This window comes from Syngnathus floridae, chromosome 22, assembly GCF_059516105.1.
Source record: "Syngnathus floridae isolate MCC-2025c chromosome 22, RoL_Sflo_1.0, whole genome shotgun sequence".
Classification (NCBI taxonomy): Eukaryota; Metazoa; Chordata; class Actinopteri; order Syngnathiformes; family Syngnathidae; genus Syngnathus; species Syngnathus floridae.
In genome coordinates this window covers 193,557-208,847 of record NC_142434.1, presented here as the reverse complement: position 1 = coordinate 208,847, position 15,291 = coordinate 193,557, and the positions used below count along the sequence as shown (strand labels likewise).

The 15,291-nt window shown below is 56.9% G+C and overlaps 4 protein-coding genes across 19 annotated transcripts; 2 read left to right on the top strand and 2 right to left on the bottom strand.

Moving 5' to 3' along the window:
- Positions 1-779: 779 nt before the first annotated feature.
- On the bottom strand, positions 780-4,769 carry dclre1c (DNA cross-link repair 1C, PSO2 homolog (S. cerevisiae)). Of its 4 annotated transcripts, none has more exons than XM_088367211.1 (14): positions 4,376-4,762; positions 4,171-4,222; positions 3,802-3,883; positions 3,612-3,671; positions 3,488-3,543; positions 3,250-3,424; positions 2,949-3,089; positions 2,629-2,730; positions 2,428-2,558; positions 2,294-2,348; positions 2,107-2,195; positions 1,901-2,022; positions 1,562-1,651; positions 780-1,497 (listed from the first exon to the last, which is right to left on the bottom strand). In XM_088367211.1, exons 1-14 carry the CDS (start codon positions 4,482-4,484, stop codon positions 941-943), a joined length of 1,821 nt encoding a protein of 606 aa, XP_088223337.1. In that variant the 5' UTR covers positions 4,485-4,762; the 3' UTR covers positions 780-940. The 4 variants fall into 4 exon arrangements, with proteins under 4 accessions (XP_088223337.1, XP_088223335.1, XP_088223336.1 ...); XM_088367209.1 differs by having other exon boundaries at positions 3,802-3,886; positions 4,376-4,760; XM_088367210.1 differs by having other exon boundaries at positions 1,562-1,648; positions 3,802-3,886; positions 4,376-4,749.
- Positions 4,680-7,330, top strand: sco2 (synthesis of cytochrome C oxidase 2). Of its 2 annotated transcripts, none has more exons than XM_088367343.1 (3): positions 4,680-5,089; positions 5,801-6,350; positions 6,720-7,330. In XM_088367343.1, exons 2-3 carry the CDS (start codon positions 5,802-5,804, stop codon positions 6,945-6,947), a joined length of 777 nt encoding a protein of 258 aa, XP_088223469.1. In that variant the 5' UTR covers positions 4,680-5,089; position 5,801; the 3' UTR covers positions 6,948-7,330. The 2 variants fall into 2 exon arrangements, with proteins under 2 accessions (XP_088223469.1, XP_088223467.1); XM_088367341.1 differs by lacking the exon at positions 4,680-5,089 and adding an exon at positions 5,107-5,375.
- Positions 7,331-7,394: 64 nt separating this feature from the next.
- cradd (CARD and death domain containing adaptor protein) lies at positions 7,395-15,180 on the top strand. The gene is made up of 6 exons (XM_088367351.1): positions 7,395-7,807; positions 8,337-9,496; positions 9,574-9,678; positions 10,281-10,355; positions 14,268-14,430; positions 14,738-15,180. Exons 1-2 carry the CDS (start codon positions 7,471-7,473, stop codon positions 8,627-8,629), a joined length of 630 nt encoding a protein of 209 aa, XP_088223477.1. The 5' UTR covers positions 7,395-7,470; the 3' UTR covers positions 8,630-9,496; positions 9,574-9,678; positions 10,281-10,355; positions 14,268-14,430; positions 14,738-15,180.
- On the bottom strand, positions 8,630-15,167 carry myrfl (myelin regulatory factor like). Of its 12 annotated transcripts, XM_088367189.1 has the most exons (24): positions 14,464-14,522; positions 14,286-14,358; positions 13,821-13,908; positions 13,623-13,678; positions 13,365-13,545; positions 12,880-13,059; positions 12,604-12,799; positions 12,456-12,532; positions 12,284-12,394; positions 12,117-12,228; positions 11,835-12,035; positions 11,661-11,769; positions 11,487-11,596; positions 11,108-11,253; positions 10,881-11,030; positions 10,612-10,683; positions 10,150-10,190; positions 9,882-10,013; positions 9,764-9,811; positions 9,553-9,637; positions 9,402-9,476; positions 9,206-9,317; positions 9,047-9,118; positions 8,630-8,837 (listed from the first exon to the last, which is right to left on the bottom strand). In XM_088367189.1, the coding sequence occupies exons 1-24, from the start codon at positions 14,500-14,502 to the stop codon at positions 8,748-8,750; spliced, it is 2,556 nt and encodes an 851-aa protein (XP_088223315.1). In that variant the 5' UTR covers positions 14,503-14,522; the 3' UTR covers positions 8,630-8,747. The 12 variants fall into 12 exon arrangements, 11 of the variants coding, with proteins under 11 accessions (XP_088223315.1, XP_088223305.1, XP_088223306.1 ...); XM_088367179.1 differs by adding an exon at positions 14,596-15,167 and having other exon boundaries at positions 9,047-9,317; positions 9,402-9,467; positions 9,882-10,190; positions 14,464-14,520; XM_088367180.1 differs by adding an exon at positions 14,600-15,167 and having other exon boundaries at positions 9,047-9,317; positions 9,402-9,467; positions 9,882-10,190; positions 14,464-14,520.
- Positions 15,181-15,291: the final 111 nt, after the last annotated feature.

Sequence of the window (15,291 nt, the reverse complement as noted above, 5' to 3'; positions counted from 1 at the left end):
ATACGGGGCCCGGCGTAGGAAGCCAAGCAAACGTTGGTGCAAATTGAAATGAGTTGAAAGTAGGCGGCCAGATGACAGCCGCCGGGGCAAAGGTCAACTTGAGAGGTGACTCAGCACTTATGCTATCGCTAACGGCTTGCCTCGCCCATACGCTCTCCCTTTGTCATGGCGCTGCTCGGTGTCTTGTACAAAGCGTCGTCCGTCCGTCCGTCCGTCCGTCCATCCGTCCGTCCCCCGTGTGTGTGTGCTCGTTGATGGGAGGAGTCATCGGAGTGGCTGATTGATTGGCTGATTGATGGCGCCGAGGCGAGGCGGCAGTGCGGCAGTGCGGCACGCTTGGCTTCCTTCCTAATTGGACCGACCTCCTGCAGAAAACGGATGTCCAATGTGCCGCCGACAGACGGCTAATGATGCGGAAAATGTCACCGCCAAGGCGAACGTGCGCTTTGCTCAACGATGACTGATGTGTCTGATAGTTTGGCATTAAAAGGAGCAAAAAGTCATCAAGTACATAACAAACATTGGAGCAAGTTGAAAACGAGGTCGACCCCCGATGTTTGTGCCGAACGAGCGCAACCTGCGAGCCGAGTGCAGTGAGAGGGCGAGGGCGCCCTCTGCTGGGTGCTCATTCAATGAACATGGCGCCGCGCCTTTCCTGCAGATGAAGCTAGAATGCCCCATTTTTTCCTCCCTTCTTGCACTCGCGAACTTGTGCATACATCCCGCGTACGTTGCACATCTTTGAGTGGCAGCTTAGTGACATTTCTTTTCAGTTGAGCTATGTTGTTTGTCGCATTTATTTATTTTCCAACAAGCATGTGTTGGTTCAGTGAGCGATTAAAAGAAAGAAAGAAAGAAGAAAAAGCTTTATTGTGTGGCAGCCAGCCAGCCAGCCAGCCAGCCAGCCAGCCATCCAGCCAGCCATCCAGCCAGCCGTCTTTCAGTCAGGACAAGAAAGGTCGTCTCCGTCGGCCAACTTCCTGTAGAGGCGCGCCAGCTGCTCGGACGTGGGCCTTTTGGAGTCGGGCGTGCACGCCACGTCAAAATCGGACGAGGACTGCGAGGAGGGAGGCGGCTCGTCCGCTTCCGAAGCGTCGCACTTCTGCCAAGAATGATCGGAAGCCGAGGCGGACAGCGAGAGAGAGAAGGCGGCGGCGGCGGCGGCGACGTCGTCTTCCGGCTCGCTCGACGGCCCGGAGAGTGCAGGGCTAAGGGGGCGACGGGCCTGCCCTTGGCCATTGAGGTTGTTCTGGCTGTCCACGGTGAAGAAGTCCTCCCATTTGGGTGGCTCGCCGCAGGGGCTTCCCGTTTGACCCAGCCATTTAGTCTGGTCTCGGTCGCTTTGCTCGTCCTCCTCGCTGTCGTCATCGTCGTTGGACTCGGTGCAGTCCATGAAGTTGTTGATGTCGCTGCGGTCGCGTGCGACGAGCCAGGGTGAGTCTTCCTCGGGGGTGGCGTGGGGCGCGGCCTGGGGCGCGGCCTGGGGCGCACTGTGCTCTGTCAAAAAGCCAGGAGTGATTAGCACACGCTAGCGCTAACGGGAAGCTCAACACGGATGCACCGTCGGGGTGATGCCGACTCGTCCGTGGCAGCTTCTTCGGCAAAGCCGCCGCCAGGCCATCAAAGAGGTCGTCGTCGCTGTCTGGATCTGCTGAGACAAAGACGAGTGTGAAGGAAGTTGTCTTCAAGGCTTGGAGGTGGGTTTGTGTTGCGATGTGCTATTTGAGGCGTGTGTCGCTGTGACGCGTCTTTGAGTTAAGTGTCTGTGGCATGTCTGTGATGTGTGTCTTTTACGTGCGTGACGCACCATTGAGACGTGCACCTACGTTGCGCACATTTTGGCTTTCTGCGCAGCATCTTAGCACGTGTGGCTGTGTTTTTTTTTTGTGGTGCGTCTCACCATCAGGCGCCGCCGTTGTCAGTGTGGCGAGGTGGCGGCGGCGGCGGCGGCGGCGTTTGAGCAGGCCCAGCGGTTTGTAAGCCAAGTCATCCCGCGGCCGCTTCCTGCACGTCATCTGGAGCCTGCCGGCCGGACGGACGGACGGAAGGAAGGAACATTTTGCCACTTTTGCCACGTGAGGAGGTTTTGTGGGCTTTACCACTCACATGCGCGTGACCTCGGCGAGGGTGCTCCCCATGGGGACCACGTTGGGGAAGACCTGCACGGGCTGCAGGTAGGACAGGAAGTCTTTGACCTGATAAGGAGGGGGGGGGGGGGGCAGAATTAGCCACGTGACTGTGACATCTTGTGAAATTGAAATTCCATGGGCCAGCCAGGTGTGACCTCACTGACCTCGCAGTAGGATGAGTGGAAGCTAAAGCAGGCTCGGAAGGCGTTGTTCCCCGACCAGCAAAAAGGAGAAGAGCGTGAGCGAGAGGACGGACGGACGGACGGACGAACAGGCTGATGGCCAGCAGGGGCCTTACTTGATGACCACGTCGCCGGCGTGCGTCCTCTCCCCGAACCACATGGTGGACGGCTTGATGCTGAGCACACGCAGGTCGGCGCTAGTGCCGCAGGCGCACGGCAGCCGGTTGCCGTGGACGTACTGTTGGCTCTAGCCCAAAACAAACTTTGAGCCGCGCTGTCCTTGAGGCGCGCGCGCGCGCACGGCTTTGCGGCGTCACCTTCCGGTGTCGGCAGGCGTGAATCTGCGTCCGGCGCTCGCGGGTCACGTAGCTCAGGATCTCCGGCATCCTCCGGAACATCAGGAGGTTGTCCACGTGCACCTGAGGGCGGTAAGACGCTAAGGCACAATGTGTGTGTGTGTGTGTGTGTGTGTGTGTGTGTGTGTGTGTGTGTGTGTGTGTGTGTGTGTGTGTGTGTGTGCGTGCGTGCGTGCGTGCGTGCGTGCGTGCGTGCGTGCGTGCGTGCGTGCGTGCGTGCGTGCGTGCGCGTGCGTGCGTGCGTGCGTGCGTTCGTGTGTCTTTGAGGGGCGTGTGTTTACCCGCGTGTTGAACTCCTGGCCCAGCCTGGTGAACAAGTACTCGTAGCCGTAGGCCGCCTTGCAGTTTAGCCAAACTACGTGCAGGGCGCTGCGGGCGACCCACTCGCCCACCAGCCGCACGATCGCGCTCACGCACGTCTCCTGCACACGCAAGCCAAGCGCTGGCTGAGGCTCAGCTTTCCCTTGTTTTTCCCAAATGTCATGCCGACGCGTTCACGTGGAAAATTAGAAAACCGTTCTTTTTTTTGTATGAAGCCAAATATAGGCCAGATATGTTTGGACGCTTCGGTTTTGCGTTTACCCGGGAAGGAATCTGGTAGAAGCGCGGGTCAAAGAAGGTGGAGTCCACGTACACGCTCCGGATGTCCTTCACCCTGCCGCCCGAATGCAGATGTTCCATCCTGGCGACGTCTCCCAGGGCCAGCCTAAAGTCTCCCGTGTACAACACGTTTCCACGGCGGCCTTCAAACAGGAACCTGAAGAAGGCGGCGGCGGCATCATCGGCGGGTTTCCAAGCTCTTCTGGCCATCGTGACTTACATGACGGATCCGGGACAGTGTCCGGCGGGGAGCAGCGTCACCACCAGCTCCTCGCTCTGCACGCCGGCACATTTCACGTTTTGCGAGAGTTGGCGGGCAAGAAACGCAAGGCCGCACATCTCACCTCTCCTGACGCCTCGTCCACCAGCGAAATCTGAGTGGGGCTCTCCAGCTCCAAGGGAACCTCAAGATAAAATAAATAAGTTTGGTCGATGTTTGAAGAACCGCTCGTACTTTTGCGCGGCACTTGAGAAGAATGGCTACTTGAAAGAGCCATGAGCACAAAAGATGGCGCACGTAACTGCACGTCTTACAATGTACTGCTCCCAGAAGAGGTGCTTGCGGCTGCTCAGCAGAAGTTCTTTGGTCACCGGCGAGCAGTACAGTTTGACTCGACTGCTGAAAAACAGCACAGCAAGTCAACCCCCACATTAGAGCGGAATTGTGTTTTGGGTGGGTACGAGTTTGTGATCAAATGTGCACGTCGGGCTCTATTCCATCGAGTGTTCCGTGCGCGCTGCACTTTTGCCCGCCCACATTTGGTGTTCCACCGATGGGCTACTTGCGAGGGGCAAATACTCAAGTCTTGCTTCTAGGTCACCACTTCAGCATCATCTCTCCTCTGCTCTGCTTCCTCCCTGGGAAGGAGCAAAGGAGCGAGCGCTCTTGTACATTGGAATCACCTCGAGCGCAGTCTTCGCTTCAGTTTGGGAGCTTTAATCCCTCTCATGTGATCTGATGGCGCAGACAAAGAAAGGTTTCGCGCTTTTGCTTTTCGATCGCCCAGGCGAGCGGCAGGCAGGCAGGCAGCCACGCAGGCAGGCAGGCAGCCACGCAGGCAGGCAGGCAGGCAGGCGTGCGAGCTGCCGACGAGACGACCTCCCTCACCTTTGTGACAGTGCGACAAGAAGTAGGCGCGTGCGTGCAAATTGTCACGGTCGAAGCAATCCAGAGAAATGTTCGGATATTCCTTCATTCGACCGGCAAACGAGCTCATGTTGGCATCGATACGTCCGTGAAGCCCAATGAAAAGAATCAACTTTCTGCTTTTGTCACCGTATCTGCCCTCCCTACTCGGTCAAGTGTACACTGAGTACTAAAGTGTACAGGGTGTTCGGGGGCGCACCGGCGGATGTGTTACGTCACGGGTTTGCGCCGCGATGTTGAACCTGCGTCACCAAACACGGCGGCACCGGTTGCTGCTTTAACCGGGGGCCGCTGATGGAGTAGTTTTGGCGCTGAAACAGGAATTTTATACCGAACGTCGCCACTTTCCCCTTATTTTGGTCAAATCGTCAGTGTGATAATAGGCTTTGGCATCGGGGCTCAGTCGAAATGGGGAACGAGGACGCGGAAGGGGCGGGGCGACTGCGCAGTTGGAGCTGCGAAATAGGACACCCTGCGCGTCCGTCCTCGGACCCTCAACGAGGCTACGCCCTCCGAGGCCAGTTCGAAGGCCGGGTCCTCCGCTTCCGTGGACCGCATAAGCCGTGGCAAATTTGGACAGGCGGACTAGCTTTGTATGAAGGAATAGGCAACGTCCTTCAACGCATAATTCATATTATATGTCTATATTTTGGAGAGACGTGCCATTCCAGTCCGGTAGGTAGTGCTAACGCGCATATAGGCAGGTTGTTGGCTGCAACTTAGCGCGAGCAAGAAGTAGTGTCGTCTTCATCTTCATCATTAGCGACTCTTGAACCACACTCCAGTCCAGATGGTGGCGGTAATGCTCCGTAAAAATCTGATTGCCAACCGCCGTTAGACACAGAAGAAGTAGATTGTAGCTAACGTGCTCATGGCAGCAACCGGTCAACGAGGACGTCCTTTTCCTTATCCTTGATCTTTTTCTTTTGCCGCAAGTGGCCGTTCGTGGAAGTGACACCAAGTAAGTTTCGACTTCGGGAACGTCCCGAACTCGAATCTTCGCATGTCGAATTTAAGCCGTGACAGTGAGAGCATGTAGTCCAATTCGTTTTCTATTGAATGTACTAGGTAGTCTGCGGTGGGTGCCAAAATACAATTTAACTTGACAAACCAGACAGTGTTTGCTGCGGAGAGCCAAAAATGCTGGCGAAATTTCAAGCTCGCTCAACACTTGTCGATGAATTTAAAAATCGTCTAGCTGTCGATTAGTCGTTCAATAGTTGCGCTGGGATTTTGAAGTAAACTGGTGACAAATCCAGAAGGATTGTCTGGATTCCATTTTGTTAGTTGAGTCTGCTGCGTGCGTCATTGGAGCATTCATTTGAAAACGCTCCAGTTGTAATGATGGACACATTTGAAAAATGCCACACCTTTCCTTGTGCTCAGGATGTTATTGGCGCTCAGGGGCCTTGCGGCGGATCTCCGTGCAAGTTTGGGGCCGACCAGGACGTTGCGCGAGGCTCGGCGTAATGTTCTCGCCACGCAGCAGCCCCCCGCCCGCCTCTTGTCGCAAGGCAAACGCTCGCCGGCCAAGCTGAAGCTGAGGACGCGCGTGGCGGTGTCGCTGCTCCTGGGCGGCGGGCTCCTGGCGGCGTGGGCGCTGGCGGACGCCGAGAAGCGGCGGGAAGAGCAGCGGACGCGCGCCGAGCAGCTGCGGCGGGCGGCGCTGGGTCAGGGCGACTTTAGCTTGGTGGACCACCGCGGGCAGCGCCGCACCAAGCGAGACTTCCTGGGCCGCTGGGTGCTGCTCTACTTTGGCTTCACGCGCTGCCCCGACATTTGCCCCGACGAGCTGGACAAGATGAGCGCCGTGGTGACCGAGCTGGACGCCGACGCCTCGCTGCCGCCCGTGCAGCCGCTCTTCATCACCGTCGACCCCGAGCGCGACCACGTGGAAGCGCTGGCCCGCTACGTTAAAGACTTTCACCCTCGAATGGTAAGTCGCAACCGTGCCCAGGCGACCCGCGGCGAATTGACCGCATCAAGAGTTTGGGCTGCTCCACCAAAAGACGCCGGATGCGACACGATTGTGGAATACAGCCGTTGCGAAAGAATTGACATTTTTATTTTCTGAGGAAAGATGTCACTTGTTTATTTCATGCGGCAAGTTCAGCGTGTGCGTTGCCAAGTCGTGACGCAGCTTCAAGTTTGCGTCGGACTGGTGAAATTCAGATCAAAGTGAGCAAGTCCTTGACAAAATGTCTTTTAAAAGTCTCCAAAATTTGAGGCAAGGGGAAAAAAATCGAATGTGTCAAAGGATATCTTTGTGCTTCCTTGTCAAGCTGCAATATGTGTCAACCGCCAGATGGGCCTGACCGGCACGTCGGAGGAGGTGCAGGAGGCGGGCCGCCACTACCGTGTCTACGCCAGCCGCGGCCCGCCGGACCAGGACGGCGACTACCTGCTGGACCACTCCATCCTCATCTACCTGCTGGGTCCCGACGGACTCCTGGTGGACTACTACAACCGTTTGAAGGACAAGGAGCACATGGCTCAAAGCGTCCGCCGCCACATGGCCAAGCAGCGCGGGTGAACCGACGGCGCCGGCCGGCATCCCGCCTGGGAAATGACTTGGCTACTTTGAGCGGGAAGCTACCGTATTTCCACAGAAGTGTCCGACGCAGACGTTCCCGTCAAACGAGAACATTGTGAAAAGCGGGAAGAAAACACAAGGAAGCGGGGCATTGTGTTCAAAGGAAAAAAAAAACCGATGAAAAACAAGAGGGATGTTTCCAAGGAAAGAAAAAAAAAACAACTAGGTAAATTTGCCAATATGCACGGGTGAACTGCAGTTTTTGTTTTTATTGCCATGCCGGTTCCCATATGTATATATATATAAAAAAAAGAGCCAATTTTGCGTACCCCCATAAGACAGAAAATGTGGCAGTAAAAATGAAAGTTATTTTCAGAAACGAACGAGTTGTTTGGTGATCGTTTCATTGAACTTGTCGACAGTGTGGGATGAAACAAAGGTTCCGCCTCCTCGTTTCTTGTCGGACACAGCACGCAAAGGGCACAAATGCGGAAGCAAGGTCGCAGCGTCTCGCCGCGTCGGCATGGATCCAGTCCACAAGGAAGTTCTGCGGAAGCTGCGCGTGGACCTGTCCGAGCAGCTTCTGGTGTCAGACGGCGTGCTGCTGCCCACCTTGTACCAGGAGGACATCCTGACGGCCGCGCAGGTGGAGGACATTTTGGCGGAGAGGAGCGAGCACAAGCGCTGCCTCAGGCTGCTCGACGTGTTGCCCAAGCGCGGCCCGAAAGCCTTCGCGTGCTTCCTCCGAGCTCTCGACGACTTTGCCTGGCTCCGAGATCGACTGCTGCAAGAGCTCGACGTCCGGACCGGCACCGGGAGCGCACCGCACGAGGCTCCGACGAACCGCCTTGAGACCACCGGTATGACGTCACACGGTGACGTTCCTTTTGTTTACGTTGAATCATTAACTCGAAAGTCTGAAAAGGATGATTTCACTTGCGCTCGAATATTTGAATTCGCGAAGCAGTCCTTTCGACGTCTCTGACGTCATTAATGGATGACGTCTTGTTTCATGCAAACTTCATTTTAATATTCTACGACGTCATTTATTCCGTTTGAACAGTGTAGGAAGCTGAACTGGAACCTCAAGACTAGAGTTTTCGGCAATCATTTAGCTGAGAAAAGCCCAAGTTCTTGCCGACGTCAATTGTTTTCATAAAAAAGAAAGCAGACTTGTTTATTTGGATACATTAATAAGTCTCTCTCATAATCATAATTCCATCTTTTTTCCCCCACAAATGTCCTAATGACTTGATAAATGTATTCAGCGCCAATGTAAAAATGAAACCCTAATTGTTCAAATGGGAATGAGCGAAGCGGGAGGAGGAAAAGCGGAAAAGGCGAGCGGCACTCGACTGACGTTTGTTGCCTTTGTGTGTTTCGGGTCAGAGGGCTTTCCCGAAGAGGTGGCCCGGCAAGTCCCTTCCGAGCGGCACCTTTCGCGTCTGGCGACGGTGCTGGGAGGCGAGTGGGAAGCGGTGGCGATGGACCTGGGCGTGTCGTCGGCCGCCCTCTTCCGTTGCCGTGCCGACCACGCGCTCAGTTGCCACGACGCCGCGCTGGCCGCCCTGTTGCTGTGGCGACGCTCGCAAGGCAAAAACGCCACCGCGCGACGACTGCAACAAAGTCTACGGGCCGCCGGCGTCCACTCGTCAGTACTGCGGGACGTTATGATGTCGTGACCGAGTCCCGAGCCTCCTTTTATGTTTATTTTCATCTTTATGTTTATTTTTCATTCTGTCACACCTTTGAGACTGGACTCGGATAAAAAAAAAACAACAAAAAAAACAAGTGGCTGCTTCAGTTGCTGCAGCGACGGTAGAAGTAGAAATGGTAGTCTGTGAACAGCGCCCCCCCAAAGTGATGGTCGGTACTGCAGTCGGCTTGGCCCTGCGCACAAGTCACATGACACTAAACTTTGATCCATTCTTTATCCTCGGTGAAAAAGGACTAAGAGTGGAGCCGTGTCTGTCTGCACTTTAGTGCCCCCGGGTGGCCAAGAAACAGAGAAATGCCTATGATTTGCTTCCATTTCAGAGCGTGTGTGCGTGCGTGGTGCTTGCTGGCGTGCATGCGTGCGTGCGTGCGTGCGTCCTTACAGCCACGGTGGATCGGAAGTGGTAGGAGCTGTGGTAGAGGCGAGCCACGTGCAGCGGCCACTCGTGTTCCCCCTGCAAGCAAGCAAACACGGCAGCTGACGCGGCGCCGGGCCACCGGGGGGTGGACGTTACACCGCTCGAGGTGCTTTTTGGTGTCACCTGCGTGTTGGAGGCGTAGCCGGCGGCGCCGAGCAGCTCGGCGTGGCGCGGGGTGGCGCAGGCGGCCGACTCGTGGGAGGCGCACAGGTGCACCACCAGCAGCTCGGTGGAACTGAACACGTGGGACGAGAAAGAGCGAGCGGCGGGTGGGTCAAGGTGCGCGTGCGCTGCTAACGTGAACGCTAACTGGCCTCACTTCATGACGAGGGTCACTCGCATGTTGACGGGGACAAAAGGACTGACGGGGACTTGGAAGACGAACCTGTCAGGTCTCCGGGGGACAAAGCGACGGTAAGAAACTTTTGCCTTTTGTGACGTCTCTTTGTGTTTTGCGCACACGTACTTACCCGCACTCGTCTCGCACGCAGTAGCGGCTGTCGATCACCTGCTGGTTCTCTTTGATCACGAAGGACTCGATGGTGGTGTTTGTCCCTGTCTCGCGAGCAGCGCAGGGAGGACATACGCAGGCACAGGTAAGCGTACGCACACAGGCACGCACGGCCCCATCACAAACAGCCTGGCGTTTCTGACGCGCACGCACACGATGGCGGCACGTACAGTCCGGAGCGCTTTGAAGCTTCTGCAGAAGCTCGTCTTGGCTTTTCTCTGCAAACAAAAGCGCATTGTCGCTCGGTGTCACGCGCAGCGGCGCCACGGGCCCGCGCCGGCCACTCACCCGCTCCGCGGCCGGCCGTCCGCGGGTCGGCGCCTCCCGCTGGCGAGGGGCAGCAGTACACGGCGTCGCAGTACAGCAGATCGCAGAAGTGCACGTCGGGGGGCCACGGCCCCGGGGGGCTGACGGGCGGCGCTACGACGCAACCCCCGAATGAAAAAGTCACACGGTTTGAACATTCGTGGCGGCAAGCGGTGAGCTTTGTTGCGCAACGTCTGGGCTCGGGCGCGGCCGGCAGAGAAGATTGCGCTGAGCGACAAAGCCACGTTACCTGAGCTGCCGCCGGCTGGTGTCGGAAGTACGCTGCTGTTGCTGCCGCAGGCAAAAACACTCGGGTCAAAGAACATATTGTTGCGAGTGCACTGCCTCTTGATTGACAATCATTTGGGTCTACGTCCACAGAAACCCGAAAGGAGCCCAAAGCATCCCAAAGGCAACAAGACTCAAGCTGAGCATGAGCAAGTGATTCAAGAACAGGTCCGTCAACTTTTTTTCTTTTCAGACAATGTAAGAATTGCCGGTGCCTTGAGATGCGAGTGCCTGGCTTGTCTTGAGAGTTCCCCTAGATAGCCGCTGTCTGGGCTGCTCAAAAGTGCGTTTCGCTAAGCGCGTGACTTGGCTTTGGATTCTTTTCCACGGGGAACCATGATTTGGGACGCGAGCGCCGTCATGTAGCCAATGAGGCCCGCATCTCAAGGCACCGCCGGACACGTTGGCACACACAAATGTTCACCTGACGCTGGAAGGCGGCCCAACGTTGCCTTGCATTAAGTTGAGCAGGTACACAGTGCCGATGGTGATGATGCTGATACACACACACACACACACACACACAGAAATTGTACCTTCTGCCACCTAGTGGCAGAGCGTCGAATTGTTCCGTCTGTCACTATACATTGTTGCCATGGATAGATGAACAAAGATGCATTATTTGTGGGGTGAAGTAGAAGCCCCCTCGCGGCGCCATGCTTGCCATCGCGGAAAAGTGACGTCGTCACTTACCAGGCGGCGACGGCGAGGCACAGTGTGAACACGCCGGCGCAAAACGTTCTCTGCGACACGCAAGCGTCAGCGGGCGCCTCGGAGGCTTTGAGACCCCCGTGGAAACTCTGCACCGTTGCCGCCGACGCGGTGCTGGGCTTTCTTGACATCCTGTCGGACCAAGGCGGAGAGCTTTTATCGCCAAAGTGCGCCGGTCGGCGAGGAAGATTTGGGGCGAGAGGCAGTACCCGCTGGAGCGCAGACTTCCCGTCAGGCTCTTGAGCTTGGCGAGGCGCCGCTTCCAAACCTCCAACTCGCTCACACGGGTCTCCAGGCTGTCGGCCATCTTGGAAAGCTGCTGCACCGCGCCCACGTTCTCCATGAAGATCTGATCCTGGGTGACAGAGGAGGAGGAGAAGAAGGGAGCGGGAGCCGGCCGGGGTGGCGTGCCGGCCAACCGGCCCACCGCTCGCTCGGCGCATCCGCCTCGCACGGAGTTCGGGCCGCGGCTTTCCTCTGCGGACCGCGTGTTCTGCCCGTGCCCGCTCCGGGTACTCGGCTTTCCTCCCACATACCCAAAACACGCACGCCTGCTCGCCCGCCCCCCCCCCAAATCGTACAATATACCTTGTCCACCATCAGGAAGTTGTCGATCTTATGGCCGCCGTGGCACGTGATGTCGCCCACCTCCTTGACGGCCGAAGGGAGCAGCTCCTTGACCTCTTGAGCCAGGACGCCTGAAAGGTCACACACGCAAGTGGCAAATTTCCAAACTTCCATGGCGCCAAGAGTCGCTCGCACCTGTCTGGTGCGTGTGTTTGATGCCCATCTTGGAGGCAAACTCGGGCTTGTAGTCGAATTCCACCAGGCGCATGCGCGTGATCCTCCTCAGCTGCTCCTCACCGTCCACCTGAGCAACGTGAGTGCACAAGCTTTTGCCAAGTGGCCAACTCCGGCGTCGCCCGGCGGGCGCACCTCCCGGATGTTGCTCTTGGCGCGCCGGTCCGACGGCTGCATGACGCGGCCCATGACGGTGGCGTTGCCGCACACCACCAGCGCCTCGTCGGGGGCATCTGTGTTGATGCCCACCCGGCCGTGGCACGTCACGGCGTCGTGCTCCGCCCCCCGCTGCCACAGGGCCTCGCCGTCCATCTCGAACTGGCCGGGGTTAGAGGCCTGCGTGTGTGCGGTCCGCACGGAGGGTGTGTGCGTGAAAAAAAGTGGCAAACAAAGCGGGCGCTGGCGGCCGGCGGCTACCCTGACGATGAGTCTCTCGGACAGGAGGGCGGCCAGGAGGAAGGATGACGGCTCCTCGTCTCGGTCTTCCTCCTTGACGGCGGCGTACAACCCCACTACCATCCGGAAGTACCTACGCATACGCAATCAGCACATGCGCACGCTCAGAAGCACAAAGACCAACATGCCTCTGGTCCGGGTTGGGCCGCCCCTTCTTCCTCATGTTATTGGCGGTGGTCTCGCTGAAATGAAGCCGTCCTAACGTCACTTTGGCCACGACGCCGGCGGTCACGCTAACCCTGCGGGAATCAGACGTGGTCACGCCGAGCCCCTCCGGCCCCCCCCCACGTCATCTCCCACCTGACTGGCCCCAAAGGCTTCTTGGTGCGGTCGGCCTGAGACTGCTCCATGCTCACGCGATGCTCCGGAGATTCCATCTGGCGGTAACGTTGGCGCCCGTTAGCGTTGCGGACCAACTGCTGCAGCGCTAAGCTAACGGGACGCTAACCTTGACCCCAAACACGTTGATCTCAAAGTAGTGGAGATGGCGCACGCCGCGCGGCGTTCTCACGTAGGCGGGCTCTCTGGCCACACCCACGTGAACCGTCACCTGGAAGTGGTTCTTCTTCTGGCAGACAAAAGCCTCGTCGGTCGGCGAGAAGTTGAAGCCTTTGTCCGTAGCCACGGCCAAGGCCGGCGGGGGCCTGCAAGTAGGCCACAGAGCATGCACGCACAAAATGTAACAGGCATCCCCCCGCCCCCCTCAAGGCAGCGTCTGCCTCACATGACGTGCAAGTTTGCATCAAGGACGGCGCTCCACTCGGCCGGACAAAAGGACTCCCAGCTCAAGCGCCCGCCCAGGACGGGTCCGCCTCGGGTCCCCTCGTCTCCGAGCGCAAGTCGGTCGGGTCCCGCCGACGAGTCCTGCGACTCGCTTCGCTTTCGTTTGCTTCTGTCGGGGAAGCTGGAGACAAACGGCGAAACCCTTTTAACTCTGGCCGTCCGCTTCTCCGACTCCAACGTTCGATTTTGAGCTTTAAAGTCAGAATTCTGACTTTGAAGTGGGGATTCTCACTTTAAAGTCAGAATTCGGAGGAAAAAAAAGACAGAATCCTCGCCCCAAACTTTTTTATTTCCTTCACTGGCCCTAATCCTCTTCTATAGAAATGTACTGGACTTGAAGTAAGGAATGAGGATTTCTAATCAGTAATTCTTTTGCGTTCCACTTGAGGGAGCCCGCGTACCGGGACTGGTTTGAGATTCACTCACCAGTTTGGCAAGGGCAAGGCTGACGTCAGCAGGCTGGCGGGCGAGCCCGACGGCATCCCGCCGACTTCGTAGCTGTCGGACGGAGCTACGGAGCCGCCGTCGGATTGGCCAAAATGCGAGCGGCATGCGGTCGGCCGGAGGAGGGGCCGCTCGGACCAATAGGAAATCTCCGTTTGGAAATCTGTCGATCAAACGCCGCGCAAACGTTAGCTTTAGCACCGTAGGGGGGGGGGGGGGTGGTTGGAGTTAACCACTGACCTGGAATTCGCTCGGGTGAGCAGACGTCCGAGTTTGGGGGAGACTCGGGAAGCGGGCTAGCAAAAACATGTCAGGGCTGTTCAAGTCCACATGTGACTCACCAGCAGTCACACGGTGTCTCTCACACAAACGGTGACACACACACACACACACACACACACAGACAGAAACAGTCACACACAGCGTGTGGCATCTCACAAAGCATTGAAGTCGCTGCTGAGGTACTGCTCCAGGATGCTGGTATCCACAGCAACCGAATTGTCCAGAACTTGCCTGACGTCGTGACCTGCACGTCATCACGTCTGCGTCATCGGACGAATCGGACAGTTGGACTTTCCAATGTTTTGCCCGAGTTTCTTTTTGATGGCAAAATTCACAACAGCAATTTCTTTTTCTTTTTTTTTCCCCCTCCATTTTGAATTCCACGGACGTCCGCTCGTTCGCCTTTCAGTGACTCGCACTCCGGTGTCTGTTGACAGAAGCAAGTGGCCACTGAAGTCGAGGAGCCACAGAAAGGCATCCGAGCGGACGTCCTTGGAGTTGATAAGAAAGAAGTGCAAGTTGTGTAACGCCGGCCACTAGGTCAGGCTGCGTTGAAAATGGAGTTGACCTGGCCTGCCCTCATTCTGACCTTTCACCCCACAGCGTTTTGCGCGCGCTCACCACGGAAGAACTGCTGCAGCGCCTCCGTCTCGCCGTGCACAGCCGCAGCCTCCATGCTGGCCAGTGGGCGGCGCTGAGGAGGGGCACAGTAAACTGCCTCAATTGGAGGAGGAGCGTGAGGGTTGCCAGGCAACGGGCCTACCGAGTGAGTCACTCATGCGCACGCACAGATACACACATTGACGGTCTGGCTCCTGCCAAAGAGGGCGAGCGCCATTCTGGCCTGGCGACAATGCTGTTGAAATGTTACATACACTTGACGCGCACGCACGCACATGCGGGAAGTTAGCTCTCGGTTGTTCAGGCTCACCTGCCTTTGACTCCAAAATGGCCGCCGCTCCCGACCGATCGTAGTCCGTCAGTCGGATCTTTCGGGCCGCTGGCCGTGGGTCCGTTTGCCACTTTGAACATCCATGTTTGCACGCCGGGCGCTGACCGACTTGTTTTTTCAGGAAACGTCGGCGTTACGGGAGCATTCGAGTTTTCTTCCCTGCCGTGCGGCGTCCGTCTGCTTAGTGTCAGGTGAACTTTGAGCTTTGGACAGGAAGGAGGCGTGTCACAGCCCCGCGCGTGCGTGTGCGCCGCGATCGCCTCCATCCCAGCTCATTTGAGGTGGCAACCCAAGCGGGTGGCATTCTGGAGCGGGCCCGCTTCGTGACTCCAAACAAAGCCAATTTTCTGGCTGGTTCGAGCACCTTGACTGGCTTGTGAGTGACGGGACTTTCTTCTTGAAAGGGCCGAAAATGGGAGCTACGGCTGCGTTTGATACAACGGATGAAACTTGCATCTCAAGGCACAGCTGTTCAAGTTTTGGAATGTGGGAGAGCGGAAAAAGAATAAATAAAGAATAAAGAAGAATAAATCAAATAAAAAGAATCACGTTATTATGCTACGATGACTCGTTTCTCATGTGCTCATTTATCACGTTCAATGCAATGCTCGTAAGAAATGTGGGGTGGAGCGTCACACTGACATATGTGTCACATGTCAGATCTGTATGATGATG